Source organism: Diorhabda sublineata, chromosome 1, assembly GCF_026230105.1.
Source record: "Diorhabda sublineata isolate icDioSubl1.1 chromosome 1, icDioSubl1.1, whole genome shotgun sequence".
Classification (NCBI taxonomy): domain Eukaryota; kingdom Metazoa; phylum Arthropoda; class Insecta; order Coleoptera; family Chrysomelidae; genus Diorhabda; species Diorhabda sublineata.
This window is the reverse complement of record NC_079474.1, coordinates 10,673,889-10,689,643: the sequence shown is the minus strand read 5'-3', so window position 1 is coordinate 10,689,643 and position 15,755 is coordinate 10,673,889. Positions and strand designations below refer to the sequence as shown.

The window sequence follows — 15,755 nt, the reverse complement described above, 5'->3', positions numbered from 1 at the left end:
ACTGAATTAATTAACCGACTTGGCATTACATGGATCTCATAACTTTGTACGGTAGGAGAATTGAGTTGCGAGACTTCGTTTTGTTCTTGATGGCATTTTGTTTTCTTGATGTTGTTCTTTCTTACATCAAATGGAGATTTACCTAAGTTTGAACACAACTTTTTGTGGGTGAGTTTTAGTTTAAACATTTTTGGGTTTGGTATTTTCGTTTTATTCGTCGAAACTCCTAATTCAACAAGTTTGAATGAAATTAACATAAACAGTAATACCATATCATTCAAAAATAATTTTTTCAACGCGTACCAAATTTGGTACGCTCAAGTATCGAATTAACTGATCCAGAAAATTAGCATTTATGAGCTCATGGCACTATTGGAATAGGGGTGCGATGTATTAAACTAGAGATCCAATGAGTGAAAAAGTGTAGAAAACAAAGGTTTGACTAATCAAAAATTTCTATGATAAATGAAGGATATTTTCAATAAAATAATAATTATATTATGTAAAATTCACTGCGAAATTTGATTCGATTATATATTCCAATTAAAATCTGTGACAAATTACCAATTAAAGAGATTTATACCTCATCAAACCAACAATGGAATACATTAATTAGAACCATACAATTCAAAAATACGACGCTAATCATAATATAATGAATGTTCATTGTTGAGGAACCTCTTCTAAGATATTGCTCTACCCCCTATTGCCTTTCAAATCATATTTTCCGCTTTCGATATCCGCGCCCTCGGTGCCTTTACCGAAAAAATTTCATTCATGAACATGAATAAAACCAAAACGTAGCGAAGGGAAGGTTTGAAATAACTTTCGAGATGTTGAACAAGGTGCAAATTCCTCCATAATACAAGTTATTTACTCGATCGAATAAAAATTACACTGTAATTTTTTGTTATTATTCACTTAAACATATCATTTCAACTTATATAGTTAATTATGTAAAAAGTGTGTAAAATAGTCTTTTTTGGACGATTATTAACAATCATATAAGTCGTAAAAAGGCCTTTACACACGTATTGCATCCAATATTTTTTTACTTATACGAAAATTTGATCAAAATACAGAAGTTAAATGGTAATTTTCTATATGAAATATATTATATATTTACTAGCTAACCCGGAAGACTTCGTACTGCCTCATTCAATAAATAAGAAACCTAAATTTTTATGAAATATGCTTGAAACAAAATGAAAGGAATCCTTTTCTAATTAAAATGAATGAATGGATAAAGTTTTATTATTATTTTGATGTCGCTTACTCACAAAACAGAGTTTTCCTGGAATACTTGCTATTTATAAAGTTTCAATTTAACATTGACAGACATACATGGTTATGATACAGTCTGTTAATGAATTAAAAGCTTTCTGACAAACCATATTTTTCGTTTTGCTTTGTGGTGCGTAAATAAACAAAAATGACGGCTTTTAGACGCGCGAACACGCGAAGTAGATCTCAAAGTTCATTTCGCAAAGTTCCAATGATTGGCCTTGCGATTTATTTATGGTCATTGCAATGGCCAAACGTACCGGAAATTCTAAATGTTCGAGTGGTAAATCATCGGTATACGCGGGATCGAGACATCCTTTCTATTTTCCCTTTATGATTGTTCGCAATTCGACTATTTTCTTGATCTGTCTCTCTTTAGTTATCAATGCGGTTAGCGCGTGAGGTAGCTCTTCGCACTGATTGACTGCGACGACCTAAGTCAGGTCTTCTCCTCGGTATCGTAAATTGTAATTAATCAATTGAGAAAAGTTTTCGCGCACGTAGCGGTAATTGTCACTCACAAAGAAGAAGAAGAAGGATACACTCTTTGTCTGAGGTATCCATCCACATAGAAAGTGGATCGACATATTAGTTGGTTGTAAAATGTCAAATATTATGGTTGCGCTCAGAAATTTAATTTGCGACAAACCATCAAGGAAAAAAATTGTTATTCGGTCCAGCCGTTGTCGATTTTTAGCGAGAACAACGAACAGCAAATAATTTATATATATAGAACATTTCAATCAAGACTAGAGCAAATTAAGAAAACAACAGACGTAAATTCGTCAAGTCTTCGTCATTTATAAATGCCACCTCAAAATAATTATTACTTCAAAAGTAGAAAAATGAAAACCGGTATGAGGACGACTTGAACCTGGGACCTCCCGCATGTGATCCTTGTACAATAGCCACTAAACTTCGGAGACCTTAATAATACGTTTTATACGCACCACCTGTTAAAGTACGTTTCTTTACATACTAGTGCGTACAGTAAGCTTTTACGCACTCGAAAATGTGTTTGTAGTACGTACTTTATGGACGGTAATAGAAAAATTTGTTTCTTTAATAAAATTGAAGTTGTTGCGTGTTTTACAAGTCAATTTTTTGTGCTTTATAACATTTCCTGTAATAAAATTGCCATTTAAATGTTTCTTCACATAATTTCCGAAAATTCATCCAGTCTCAATGCCATTTGATTTAAAAAATAAGGAAATAATGCACCTAATGTCAAGATTTTCAGACATTATTTATTTAATCTAATCAACCAGACGCTTTACGTCTTTTTTGGTAAATGTTGCAATATTTTTTCTATTATTAGGTAGTATCTCGGAATTTTCTTGGGATTAATGCTATTTTTATTTGATATATGGTATTTGCACCTCTTCAGGTATGGTGAGCTCCATTTTTTTCCGGTCTTTACCATTTGTTATTCATCACGTGGCTCAAGATTCATCTCCCGTTCGAATTGGTCTGTTTTTTCTTCTTGTGCATTTCCACAGTAAATAGTCAGCGGTTTAATCAGTTGTTGATTCACTTAGATAATGATTTAGGGTTAATTTAATCGATCATCAAAGTAACAGCGCACATTTTGGTGATAAAAGTCCTTTCCTAGAGAATGTTTCGCTAATAAAGCATGACCGATATCGGAAAAGCGATTGAGGGAACTCTTGGTGTTGGATCTGCAGTGATTTCAACTTTACATAAACATCTTCAATATCTTTAACCTTAAGGGATCAATTTTGCGAAAGCATCCTATCAAGATTTTCGAAGTTTTGGTTTTGAAAGTACTGGATCTCAAAATATATAACGTTAGCTTCGTTTAACAAAAAAAATTTTGAAAAATCACCCACATAAAATGTAATCGACTCAGAATTTTGCAGCAAAGGATAAAAATGTACATTTATATGTCAAAAACGAAATGGTGCGTTCGTTTTATTTGCTTTCCGTTACGTCGAGAAAAGCACAAACCGAACAAAAAGCTGAAAAATCAATACAGAGGATTTGTTTCCTTTCTTTTCGCAATAAATCCATTATATAAAGAAGAGACGTAAGGATTATGATATATTTATTAAATCGGTATTTACATAATGCCCCAAAAGCATAAAAAAGTATTTATTTATTTATAAATATCAATATTTATATCGGCATCAGGATATTACATACTTTTAATTTGAATAGAGCAGGAATAAAGATATTTTGGGAAAATCCTCTCAATTTGTCCAAGCTGGTCTTCACTACGAAGCTGGGTTTACCGCGATTTTAGTGACAATTAGATCCGCTACCCATCCTATAAGGATTAAAATTGCCCAGGATGTGTCAGGACCTTCACAATCCAGGATTACATCTATTTTTCCGTTGAACGAATTACTTCTTGTAAATAAATATATTTGAACGAATTTAGTGGGATAAGAATAAAGTTTTTAATGAAGTTTTAGGTTAGGTAAATGATTTTTTCTTTCATACAAATTTAGAATACGAATTTCGTTTCAGGCGATGTTAAAAAAGACCAATGTAATAAGACAGTCGAAATTTACGAAGACGTTTCCAGTCCGGAGGTGACGGAAGGTAATTTCGGTAAACCGATGACGTGCTGGTACCGATTTAGATCGTTCCGTGGTACGCCCAAGGACTGGATACTAAGGATAAAGTTTAACAAGTTCAAAATAGGAAATTTGCTCAACGCCACGCATTGCGAAGGAGGATATTTACAGGTACGTTGATTCTATAAAGATACTCGACAATAAATACAGTGTACATAACGAAATATCTTCGTTCGAAATAATTTTTTAGGTTATGTTAACTTTCTTTTTATTCAAAGAAAAATTATTAAATGGACATAAGAATTAATGATCGTTGAATTAATTTTCGCGACTCTTACAAACCTTAATAACGAATCTTTAAAAATAAAAAATTGCTTTTGAAATTGTGCAGCGATTTTAAGAGCTGTTATTAAGCCCTGTGATTTATAACAATTATGGTTTAAATTAAGAGTGATTATGCGGCCGGGAGCCAGTTTTTTACGGTTTTAATTAGGAAAAGTGCTTGATGAAAGGAAATACATTCCACGAGACTTCGCTGTTGTAATAATGAAATCAATTTTGTTAGTAAAAATTTGTTTTACCAGAAAAATTAAATGCTTTTTTCATTATATTTAAAAACAAAAAATTTTCTACGTCTTTATTGAACATCAAAATACACGTAATTAGTCATTTATGTGTTGAAAACATACATATTAAGATAGGTCCACCACTCCTTTCAGAAATATCACCCTTAAAAGGTGGCGAATATGAGAAAAACTGAATAAAGATACAAATACAATAAAATTTCAGAAAGAAACCACAATGACTTACAAAATTATATGTAATAGTTATAGGTAATAATTGATATATAAGTCCATAGCAAAATTAAACCAGTATGCAGCATATTATTATTAGAAGTCGTTTCCAGTAAATACGCCCTCAAATTATAGCGAAATGCGGAAAAAGATTATATCGATTTGATTTCAATTGGCAAGTGATTGTGCATTTCTTTTGGCATTGTAAAATATTGAGCCCTCAACTAATTCTGAACGTGGAGTAGGTAGGTAAAGGTCGTGCTCAGCTTTCCTAAGTGGAAATCCGTGCAACGACGTTTCTGAAATTGGACAATCGTGCTTACAAATTAGGCAAACGGATTTAAAGATGAATAAGGAAGGAAGAGTAAGAATTATTAATCTTTTAAAGAAGTCCCTGCACTGATCTCTGCTGTTTATTCTGAGTAAATATCTAACAGCTCTCTTTTGTAGTTTTGTAGTTTGAAGATTCTCTCAAATTGAGTCGCACCACACTTACCCCAGAAGGGAAAGGCGTATCGGGGATGCGATTCAATAAGGGTTTAATGAACTGTTAAGGAGGTGGATAAGATCAGATCAGATCTCAGTGCAAAACAGGAGGAATTAATGTTTTAGATAAGGCGGCAATATATAACTCCCATTACAAGGAATTGTCCACAACAAGCCCTTCATAGGACCACTAGATATGATCCTATGAAGTGCCGTGAGATTTCACTAAGAGAAACTACAAATAAACATATTTCACCACTGATATCTAGATACTCGACGTTGTTTATAAACATTAGAAACAAAATAGGGCCTAGTACTGAACCTTGGGGCACTCCACATTCTATTGACTTGCAAGAAGACATCGTTGTATCAACCCTTACGAGCTGACTTCTGTTGGTAAGGTATGACTTAAACGATGCGAGAGGCGTTCCCCTGAAGCAGTACTACTGCAATTTGTTAATTAAAATATCATGATAAGAACAAAATCAAGAGCCTTTGGAGGGAGAATATATCACAATACAATTTGTGTATTTGCTACTTGAAAAACAAAATTAATGGGTAGTAAGTATGATAAAAGCGGAAATAAGTATATTTAGGTGCAATTGGGCGAGTTTTTATATTTGTTTTTCTAAAATTTTAGTAATGCTAGAGAATTGAAATTCTGGAATTAACGTACACTCGCAAAAGACTAATCACGGGTTTGTATTTATTTTTATTTCTGTTTATCACTTTATTTCATGATGAAGTTTTATGAAAATTTCAAAAAAAGTTTTGATATGAAATGAAGTGAAGACTGCTAATTTCATCCCCGTATAATGTAACTCAATTTCAGTCACCGCTTTTTAAGGGACATATCTCAGAGAGGAGTGAGCCGAGGAAACACCCTGTATATGTTCAAATACTTTTATACAATTCACGACGAGCAGCAGCAATATCGTGACCCGGTGAAATTGCCAGAGATAATTTGGTTAGAATAAAAACGATCTCCAGTAGCGAGTACACCATCTGTCCAAGAAATTTAGCACACTATCTCAAAGATTTATACAACGAAATAGAGATAGAACTTTACGTGGTTCAATTTATGATTCGGGTCAGTTATAATATACTATATTGAATGATTTTCATGATATAAGAAAAAAATAACCTGAAGGAATTCCAAATTTATTACCACAAAAAAAGTGCGAGTAGGAGGGTAGTTTTCAAAAAAAAGGAAAGATTCAAGTAATTGAACATTGAAGTTACCGATAGAGCAAAAGAGATCGAAAAATAACCAGGCAGTCGCTAGACCTGTTGATTTTATAAGAGGAGAATATTAATACTAAAGATGAATATAGAAGGATAGTTAATAAGGGAATAAAATAAATAATGGGAGAACAACACATAGTTGAATTTATAATATCTCAGAAACTGGACACATAGAGAAACGGCAGCTTTAAAGAGATCTATAGAAGGTATACCAAGAGGACAACAAAGAACAAGATAAGGTGAAAAGTGAGATGAAGATGTTAGATACAATATGATGAAAGGAGGAAATGGACTAGAGTAATGGAGGAAGATATGAGAATTAGTAATAATATGAAGAGACAAGACTTTAAAAATGACTTCAAGAAGCAGCTTACATCTTTTGGGTATGTATCCCAGATATATACTTACTTACCCTAATATATATTTCATATCTTTTTACAAGTAAAAAGAGGTCGACATTAGATAGAAGTTAGATAAAAAATTTGTATTAAGAGAAAAAACACAGCGTCAAAATGAACTTATCAAAAGGGATTCGAGAAAGTGTTCAAATTGATGCCCATCTTGATCAATCCATTTAAGGCAACGTTTCTCAACGGAGAGGCAGGTCCGGCGAATCATGTCAAGCTGTGGGTGCGTGGACCTCTTGCAAAAACGCGGGCCTCTAGAAGGCCTCGGAGGAAAAAATCACAGGGTGTCAGTTCACCGGACCAAGTGGGCCACTCAATGAATCCTCTATGCCCATCCATTTTCCAAAATGAACATTAAGGTACTCCCGTGTTGGATCGTTGTCCATTTACCCGTGAATCTTCGAGTATTTCCAAATAAATTTGGCCCAACACGTAACCCTCAATAAAGTAAGTACCCACAAAACTTCCCGCATGGATACCTGCCCATACACACACACCAGGCAGGTTTAATTCAACTTCAACTTCAACTGAGTCATCCCAGTACACACCACCAGCACAACTGGTTCCATATTTTCGTTAGTTTTTGCAGATACCGATCGTCCAGAACGCAGTGTGACGGCAACAGAGCCCGTTTTTAAGAATTTCCGGTTCTTTTTCCACTTTGTTGAACGATTTAGTAGCAGCGAGTTCGGAAAATGTTGTTGAAATTCGGTAAAACATAGTTTCGTGATCCGCGTTCGTACGCAGATACGACGTAACAAAAAAAATCTATCTTGAAACGTGAACTTGTATCGGTTATTCATTCTGAAAACGCTCCTACTCGACGAGCACGTATTGTCATGACACAGAGACATGCTTCGTTTTAATCATATTCGACAGCGTTGCCAGACTTATCATTATCAGCGTTGTCGAACTTATTCCGATTTGTCAAGAGCGTTGGCTGATTTATAGAACTAGTATATCATATTTGAATCCAACATATTGATAAAAAACTAAACTATAACCGGTTATACAGATTCACTAATAAAGTATCCAAATAGTAGAAATATTTATACACTTGACAGAGTAGCAGTAGTCACGGTATTTATTTAGGTATGGCGTCGAATTTACGTCCAATTTGATATCGCATATTTGGTCTTCATATTAAGAAAGGAAGCGTATATAAAACTCGACAATTTTCTCGTGGAACTCAATTAAAAATTTACGAATAAATCTAATCGAGTTCGACGTGCACGATCTCGATACACGTTTCTCATTTATTTTGGCCATTATTCATAACTTTGTTCCATATCTTCCGGCATTGTAAATGCGATATCTACATATTTATCGCCTCGGATCTATTGTGTATATTTCAAAAAGAATTTTATACATATGCAAAGTAGAAATTGGTATTATGCATAAGCAGCTTCTGCCTTTCGCCAAAAAGTGACAAGTTGTAATAAATTTAAAGCTTTAATATTTACATTATTAAATATGATGAATGACTACAAAATACCAGAGATATAATATAAGAAGTAACCAAGAGATTCATAAAATTTTTCATTTATTTTTTAATACGAGGATGGTCCCAGAAGTACCTGGGACAACAAATAAAACAAAAACATTTTGGAAAAAAATAGTTCCTCAAAATACCCATTAAAATTTTGTCAAGTCTGGAAACAGAACATGATCCGAAGGTCCTGAATTTGATAAATAGGGTACATGAGGTGTCAATACAAACTTTAATTCATTAATTTTGGCCATTACAATAACGGATATGTGAGCTGATGCATTGTTTTGATGAAACAACACTTTTTTCTAGCCAAATGCGACTGTTTTCACTTGATTTCTTCGCTTCGTTGGAATTCTTAGAGTCAAATTTTTATAACTTGAGAAACGCGGTTGTTGAGAAGTATTTTCCAGGAAAATGTTGATTCTAAAGAAAATTCAGTTCGTGTCTGGTAAACAGAATTAGACAAAATTTCTTTTTTTCTCATCTAATTTCGTTGATTGAATTGACAATATTAATTTAGGAAATGGAGGTGAGTTATGTAATCTTGATGAAGAATTTCTTTTATATGGAACGTAGATAACTATAAGTTTATAACCTTAAACGTGAGAAGAATAATAATAAAAATCTTTTGATGTTAACGATTCAAGTATTTCCTTTCACAAAATGTTTTTCTGCTTGCGGGTTAGCAATCATTTAGAGTTTTTTTCCTTTCAACCAAGATGCTTCGTACACTTATATGTGATTTTGATTTTGAAGAATTTACGTACAAAATGAACTTACCAAATATTTTAAATGAATTTTTCAGTTGTTTCGATAAGGTTGAGGTCGAATTTTCCGGGAAATTGATTAACTAGAACTTCAAAAGCACTTTGAGATATACGACTCGTCCCAACGACACATGTAGAATGTTAATTTCGAAATATCAATAGCACTACTGATAAAATCATACTTATGCATTGTTCTTTATCAAATATATATACAACATCTTATCAGTAGATGATATATAATTAGAATATTTGATTAATTGATTATCTTATTATTGCTAATCAAAGATTTTTGTTTATTTGTATTAATATTCCCATTGTAATAAAGAATGGATTCTTCTTTGAAATTTTTCGTATATATATTCAAATTTCATAACATTTCTGCTGCTTATGTCGTATAACTGAAAGCGTACGAAACGGTTTCAGGCGTTACTGTCTGTTTACTACACGTAATAACTGCTAAACTGACTGCAGCTTAGTCATTCTGATATATACAAAATGAAGGCGTGACAGGTATGAGAAAGAAATCGAAAAATGTATATTTTTATTCAGTTATAATTTTTCAATAAAGGAAGCAACGCCCCGAAAATCATCGGATACTAAACATTCAAAAGTCTAATAGTCTGAGATCCCACCGTTTGATCTTGCAGGAAAATGATGTTACAAATCAAAATAAACATGGTTGCCAGCTCTCAGTCGGCCGCAGCATTAGGGCTGCCAGGTGTAAACGGGTATCTTATATATTAAAAAAATTGATGATTTCCATTCCGAGTCCCTTCAGGGGTTCTAACCAACCGATTTGCTTAATTTTTTTTTTCAATGAAAGGTATTGATGCACAGATCAGCCATCAACCATCGGATTTCATCTAATTTTCACCATTCTCAAGTTATACTCAAATGCGATTTCCTTATGGGAGTTTTTCACATACACACGTTCTATCCTCAATATCTCAGGTTCCATTCAAGATAGAGACTTTAGAGACTTCGTTTTGGTTTGAGAACAATCGCTGAAACACCTTCTTTGTTTTGAGTTTTTGAACACTTAAATCGGTTGATTTGGAGAGGAGCTAGGCGCGGACATTCAATGTGGAGTTATGGATTTTTGTAGGTTTTTGGCAATTTTTCTACATTCAAAGATCTATATCTCAGGTTCTGATATAACTACAGAGTTCGTTCTTTTCTATTATAATGATTTCTGATAGTTATTTAATGGATTCGATGCGAGCGAGGCCGCGGGTAAAAGCTAGTATTATTGTTAATTAACTACATTCACCGTTTTTTTATTTTTATGCAAAATTAAAGTTTTATTTACAAGGAACATGAAAATCCATGGTTGCCAGTTGAACAATGGATACAAACAGAGGTTGCCATGATTTTTGTGAACGACTCTCGCTTCAGGTAAGTGGAAGCGCAAGAGAGGAGATGCACGTATTGTTACGTGCTGTTAATAATAGTATAAAGTTGTGAAAATTAAGTTTTATTATTTTTTGACTCATTATTTATTAAACATAAATTTTTGGGTATAATGAAATGAAACTACGAACTGCCTGAACTGCAACCTCTGCTTACGGCCATTGTACAACTGGCAACCATGGATTTTCATGTCCAATGTAAATAAAACTTTAATTTTGCATGTAATTTAAAAAAAAAACGGTGAATGCAGTTAATTAACTATAATATACCTGTTTACACATGGCTGCGGTCGACTGAGAGCTGGCTACCATTTTTATTTTGATTTGTAACATCATTTTCTTTCAAATGCTGTAAGATTGACTGAAAAAACATATAGCTGCAAATCATATTGACATTAAAATCAATTACGGCTAATTTTTACAACCTATCCTTAATCCATTCCATACATCCTCAAGATTCCTTTCAAATTAATTTCATCAAAGAAACAGATACCTGCAAAATCAAGCGGTGGGATCTTAGGCTATAAGGAGATTAGGAAACCGTATCGATCTACAATCATTTTGATAATTTTCTTATAAATTCCGTCGTAACTACTAAAAAAGAAACGAAATTTTCCGAATTTTTTTAATAACCCCTGTCAAACAGAGGTTGAGTACCATTCGTAATTGATTTGTACCACCAACATCAAAGTCATTTGATCGAGAATACCGAAGAAGCAGGCATATATTTTGGATATTACATTTGCTTATTCATAAAAGTTTGTTTTTTTAAGCATCTTTTTCTATGGTGTGAATATTATTACATATTTGTTTGGTACTATGAGTATGGTCCCAGAAGTACCTGGCCTGATGGCCTAGAGATAGCGATAGTTGCTGGACTAGAAAGTACACAATCTATACAGCATGTATTTCAAGTTTTGAAGACGCCACGTTGTTTAGAATTTGTTTGGCAGCCATTGATAGTGAACGATTTCAGTGAATTTGTAAACATGGAAAAAATTGACTAAATGAGGTGACGACTACAGAAAGGTTGAAGAAAATCTACAAAGCGGTACTAGATAATCGTCGACTTGATGTAGATATTCCAAAGAGTGCGTTATATCGCATATTAACTGAAAATTTGGACATGAGAAAGCTGTGCGCAAAATGGAGATGTTTTCATCGAGTGTTCGGCAATGTTTCATAAAAATAAAGCCGAATTTTTGCGCCGTTTCATAGCCATGGATGAAACGTAGGTCCATCACTTCATATAAAAAAAAACCAACAATAAAATCAATGGACTGGAAAGGGAAAACTAGCTCCAAAGGCAAAGACCGATCCATCTGCAGACAAGGTCGGTTTTTTGGAATGCACGTAGAATAATTTCCATTAACAATGTAAAAACTATCCACGGTGAGTATTATGCGAACTTATTGCAACGTTTAAGCGAAAAAATCAAGCAAATATGGCCGCCTTTGGCTGAGAAAGAAGTGTTGTTTCATGAAGACAATGCACCAACAAGACAAGAGCCCTATTCGCCAGATTCAGTGCCCCAGGATTATTTTCTGTTCCCAGACTTGAAAAAATGGCTCCATGGTCAAAGATTTTCCAGCAATCCAGAAGCAGTTAATGACTGTTTTGAAGAGATTGACGATTCTTATTTAAAAACGGTATCGAACTTATTGAACATCGTTGGGAAAAGTGTGTGGAGCTAAAAAATAATTTTTTTTTCCAAAATGTTAATTTTTTTTGTTGGGCTAGGCACTTCTGGGATCTCATATGTGATACCTTGGTGAACGCTTGTGCGAGACCTAGAAAATCTTCTTTATAATCATATGGTTCTTCGTTTACCTTTATTCTTCTTTTTATAGCACAAAATGGATAATTTCTATTCAAATCATTACCCCTTTTTGTGGAAATGATATTCATATGATATATAACAGAAAAAATAATTTTTATTGAAAAAACATTGAACTATTGTTAATAAAACTTAATAAATTTGTTCTACATTTGATACATCATCTCTCTATTAATTCAACACTTATATCATTGACGTAAATCATATCCATTTCCACCTAATACTTCCAAATTATATTTTTTCTTAGATGGATTTTCTTCTTTATCATTTTTTTCTATTGTCCTGTAATTGTTGAAAGACAAATTCAATTCTGAAAATTCTCTAGTCTAAACTCAATTAACGAATTCCTCTTTTGTTGAGAGAACAAAAAATAACCAGAGCTGCATATATATACGCTTAAAACCCCTGTTTACAATGATCTAGATATGGTGGAAGTTTTGTCAATAATTAATTTGTTTTAATCTTGTTTGGAACCCTCACATTTGTTGTTTTAATTCCCTATTAAGCTAGCTAGAAAGGAGATATCTATTAGCTTTTATTTATTAACCAATTTAGCGTCTTTCCTTTGTCTGGCAATCTATTACACTTTGGAGGATACCTTGTGACTCGTCACGTCACGTTAGCTGACATTAACCAGCCAAGAGAAAATCCTGTAACAGCCTATTGATTTTTGTTCGAGGAAACTGATTATGTAAAATAGTATCATATACAACTCCCTAATATATTTTTTCAAAATTCAGTTACGTGAATGAATCGAGAAAAAATATATTTGTATATAATAGACATTAAGAATTTTTATGTATTTCTATGTGTAATAAATTACATTAAAACTTACCATAACGGCTTCCTATTTGGATGATCTATGGTTTCATACTCAAGAATATAATTTTTCGGTCGAAGTTTGTAAGTGGTTGCAGAAAATTTGGGGGTAATTTTTGAAGGTTTCGCTAACTGCTTTATCCTCCAGCTGCAATCGCGTTTCGTTATTATCGTTTCTTTTACGTTAGGAGAGGGTTCTGAATTCAATGGGGAGACGATAACATTCATTTTGTAAACTTTCGGACCTGATTGAATCATAATTGCGAACCGAGTTTTTCAAGTACTGTAAATTTTTGATAATGTGACGTTTAACTCGAATGTCACTCAGACTTTTGTGTTAATAGTATATTACACACCGTGGTGGGAAGAATTTCATTACTGTCAAGAGATTAGATATAATTAAACAAGACGCCAAAAATTACCAGGCATTTTTCTCAGAATAATCAAGCAGGTACATATACAGGCGACGAGTTAAAACTATATGTATATGGTAGAACCGGAAGTCGACTGTAACTTTGTTATTTTAAATAGAACACCCTGTATATTAATACATTTTTGAAATCTTAGTGAAATTTTAATATACTTTTGTCTTGAAACTTTTTTCGAAAAATACAAACTTTTTGAGTTATTAATTTTTTTGTAAAAAATTTTACCGTTGCAATACTTTATGAATTATTTTTTTACGAGGATACCCTTACAGATATGAAATTGGCTTCTATTCGGTTGATTTCAGCAAGGTCAGATGTATTAGAATCTATGTTGAAAAATTTTTCATTATAAACAGGGTGAGTATAAAAAGTGTTCAAAGTTTAACTTCATAAATATCAAATTTCTTTATTTTTTTAAATAGAACCACTCGGATTTTTTCTCATTTATTGCATTCAGGGGTAAAAAATTTTAGGCAAATTCATTCTTATAACTAAACCTCACCATTATCCAGATATTGAATGATTTCTGTAGATTTTTAGAGATGCAGGTGTGGTCTAAATTTCATTTTGACCCGTTGAATACAAGATCTACGAAATCAAAAACATATTTCTTTATCTTGTTAAGGCGAATTAAAAAAATCAAATTAAATTGAATTTACTAATCCTATTCCAACTTTTATTCATTCATCCGAAATATTATTTTATGAAGTTTTTATTTTTTATGCATAGTTTTAGTAGGCTACTGAAACTAAACAAAAAAAATTAAAAATTTGTTGAAAAATACAATAATAAGTTAGAACTTTAAATATCTCGAAAACAACTAAAAGTTGGAATAGGATTAGTAAATACAATTTGATTTGATTTTTTTACAGACATTGACAAGATAAAGAAAAATACTTTTTTATTTTTTTGAGCTTGTATCAACCAGTCAAAATAAAATTTAGACTACACCTCCATCTCTAAAAATTCACAGAAAATATTTAATATCTGGATAACGGTAAGGTTTAGGTATAGGAAAGTATACATGAATTTGCCTTATTTTTACCTTCGAATGCATTAAACGAGAAAAATCCGGGTGGTTCAATTAAAAGAATAAAAAAATTTGATATGTATGAAGTTAAATTTTTATACACACCCCGTATAAAATGAAAAAATTTTCAACATAGATTCAAATACGTCTGTTCTTGCTTAAAGCAACCAAATAGAAACCATTTTCATATCTTTAAGGGTATCCTCGTAAAAAAATAATTTAGAAGGGTCTGCAACGGTAAAATTTTATACAAAAAACTTAATAACTCAAAAAGTATGCATTTTTCGAAAAAAGTCTCTAGGCAAAAGTATCAATGTATCAATATACAGGGTGGTTTAATTAAAATAACAAAGTTATAGTCGACTTCAGGTAGAATCAGAATTTGGCCATCTTTGAAAATATATTAGTTCAAAAGATCGAATCTGAAAACCCAAACGTAGAAATTTTCATGATTGTACTATAAGTATTTTGCCATATACGATAGTTTTAACTCGTCGTGGGACACCCTGTATTGTTACTGTTGCTATGTGGTAAAGAACTGTCACCAAAATAAATAAATGTTGGATAAAGTCGGATGGATATTAAGTTCGTTAATGAAAAATTGATGGATTATACCCCTCCAGAAAAACGACGCTGACGCAGCAGCACACGGATTGGTTCTAGAAAAACTACTGAATGATATAGGAACTGGTGCGAAGGTAGAAGGTGAAAAATACCTGTTCCTAAAGTGTACTCTCAGCATATTTTGGAGAACAAAAGAAGACGTCCACTGGGCAATGAACAGTATGATTCGAACGATGCTACAAATTGGAAAAAACTAATATTTCGAAACATGGGAAACTGTTGGCCTTCTTAAAACGACAAAATGTGAGCTTCAGGCCCAAGATATCGAACATATTTTACAGGAGAAATAAAGATGATTTTTTAAACATAGCTCCAAATGAACTCCTACCGATAAACGTAATATATTTATGGTCTTTAAGTAGTGTACAGTTATTATGGTATTATATTTTTCTTATTTTGTTAGGTCGCATTAATAATATGCGTTCCTGGAGCTTGTTGGACGGACGAATTAGTGAAAATGAAAATTTTCGATGTAGGGGTGTGTAATATGACACTTTCTAACCTTCAATGACGTTATTAAAGACATCATTACATATATGGTTGTAATTAAATGAATTTTATACACTGAAATTCAAATAAAATGTATATACATA

At 32.7% G+C, this 15,755-nt stretch overlaps 2 protein-coding genes across 2 annotated transcripts in view; one reads left to right on the top strand and one right to left on the bottom strand.

The window, feature by feature from the left end:
* Window positions 1-9,195, bottom strand: part of LOC130442802 (aquaporin-11) — a 141,011-nt gene extending 131,816 nt beyond the window's left edge. Inside the window, exon 1 of the mRNA XM_056777161.1 lies at window positions 9,029-9,195. The gene's annotated coding sequence lies outside the window, so the exon portion shown is untranslated. The remainder of the gene's footprint in view (window positions 1-9,028) is intronic.
* The window catches only part of LOC130442792 (uncharacterized), a 214,989-nt gene that overhangs the window by 73,180 nt on the left and 126,054 nt on the right, over window positions 1-15,755 (top strand). Inside the window, exon 2 of the mRNA XM_056777151.1 lies at window positions 3,775-3,995. Coding sequence (XP_056633129.1) covers window positions 3,775-3,995 — 221 coding nt within the window. The remainder of the gene's footprint in view (window positions 1-3,774; window positions 3,996-15,755) is intronic.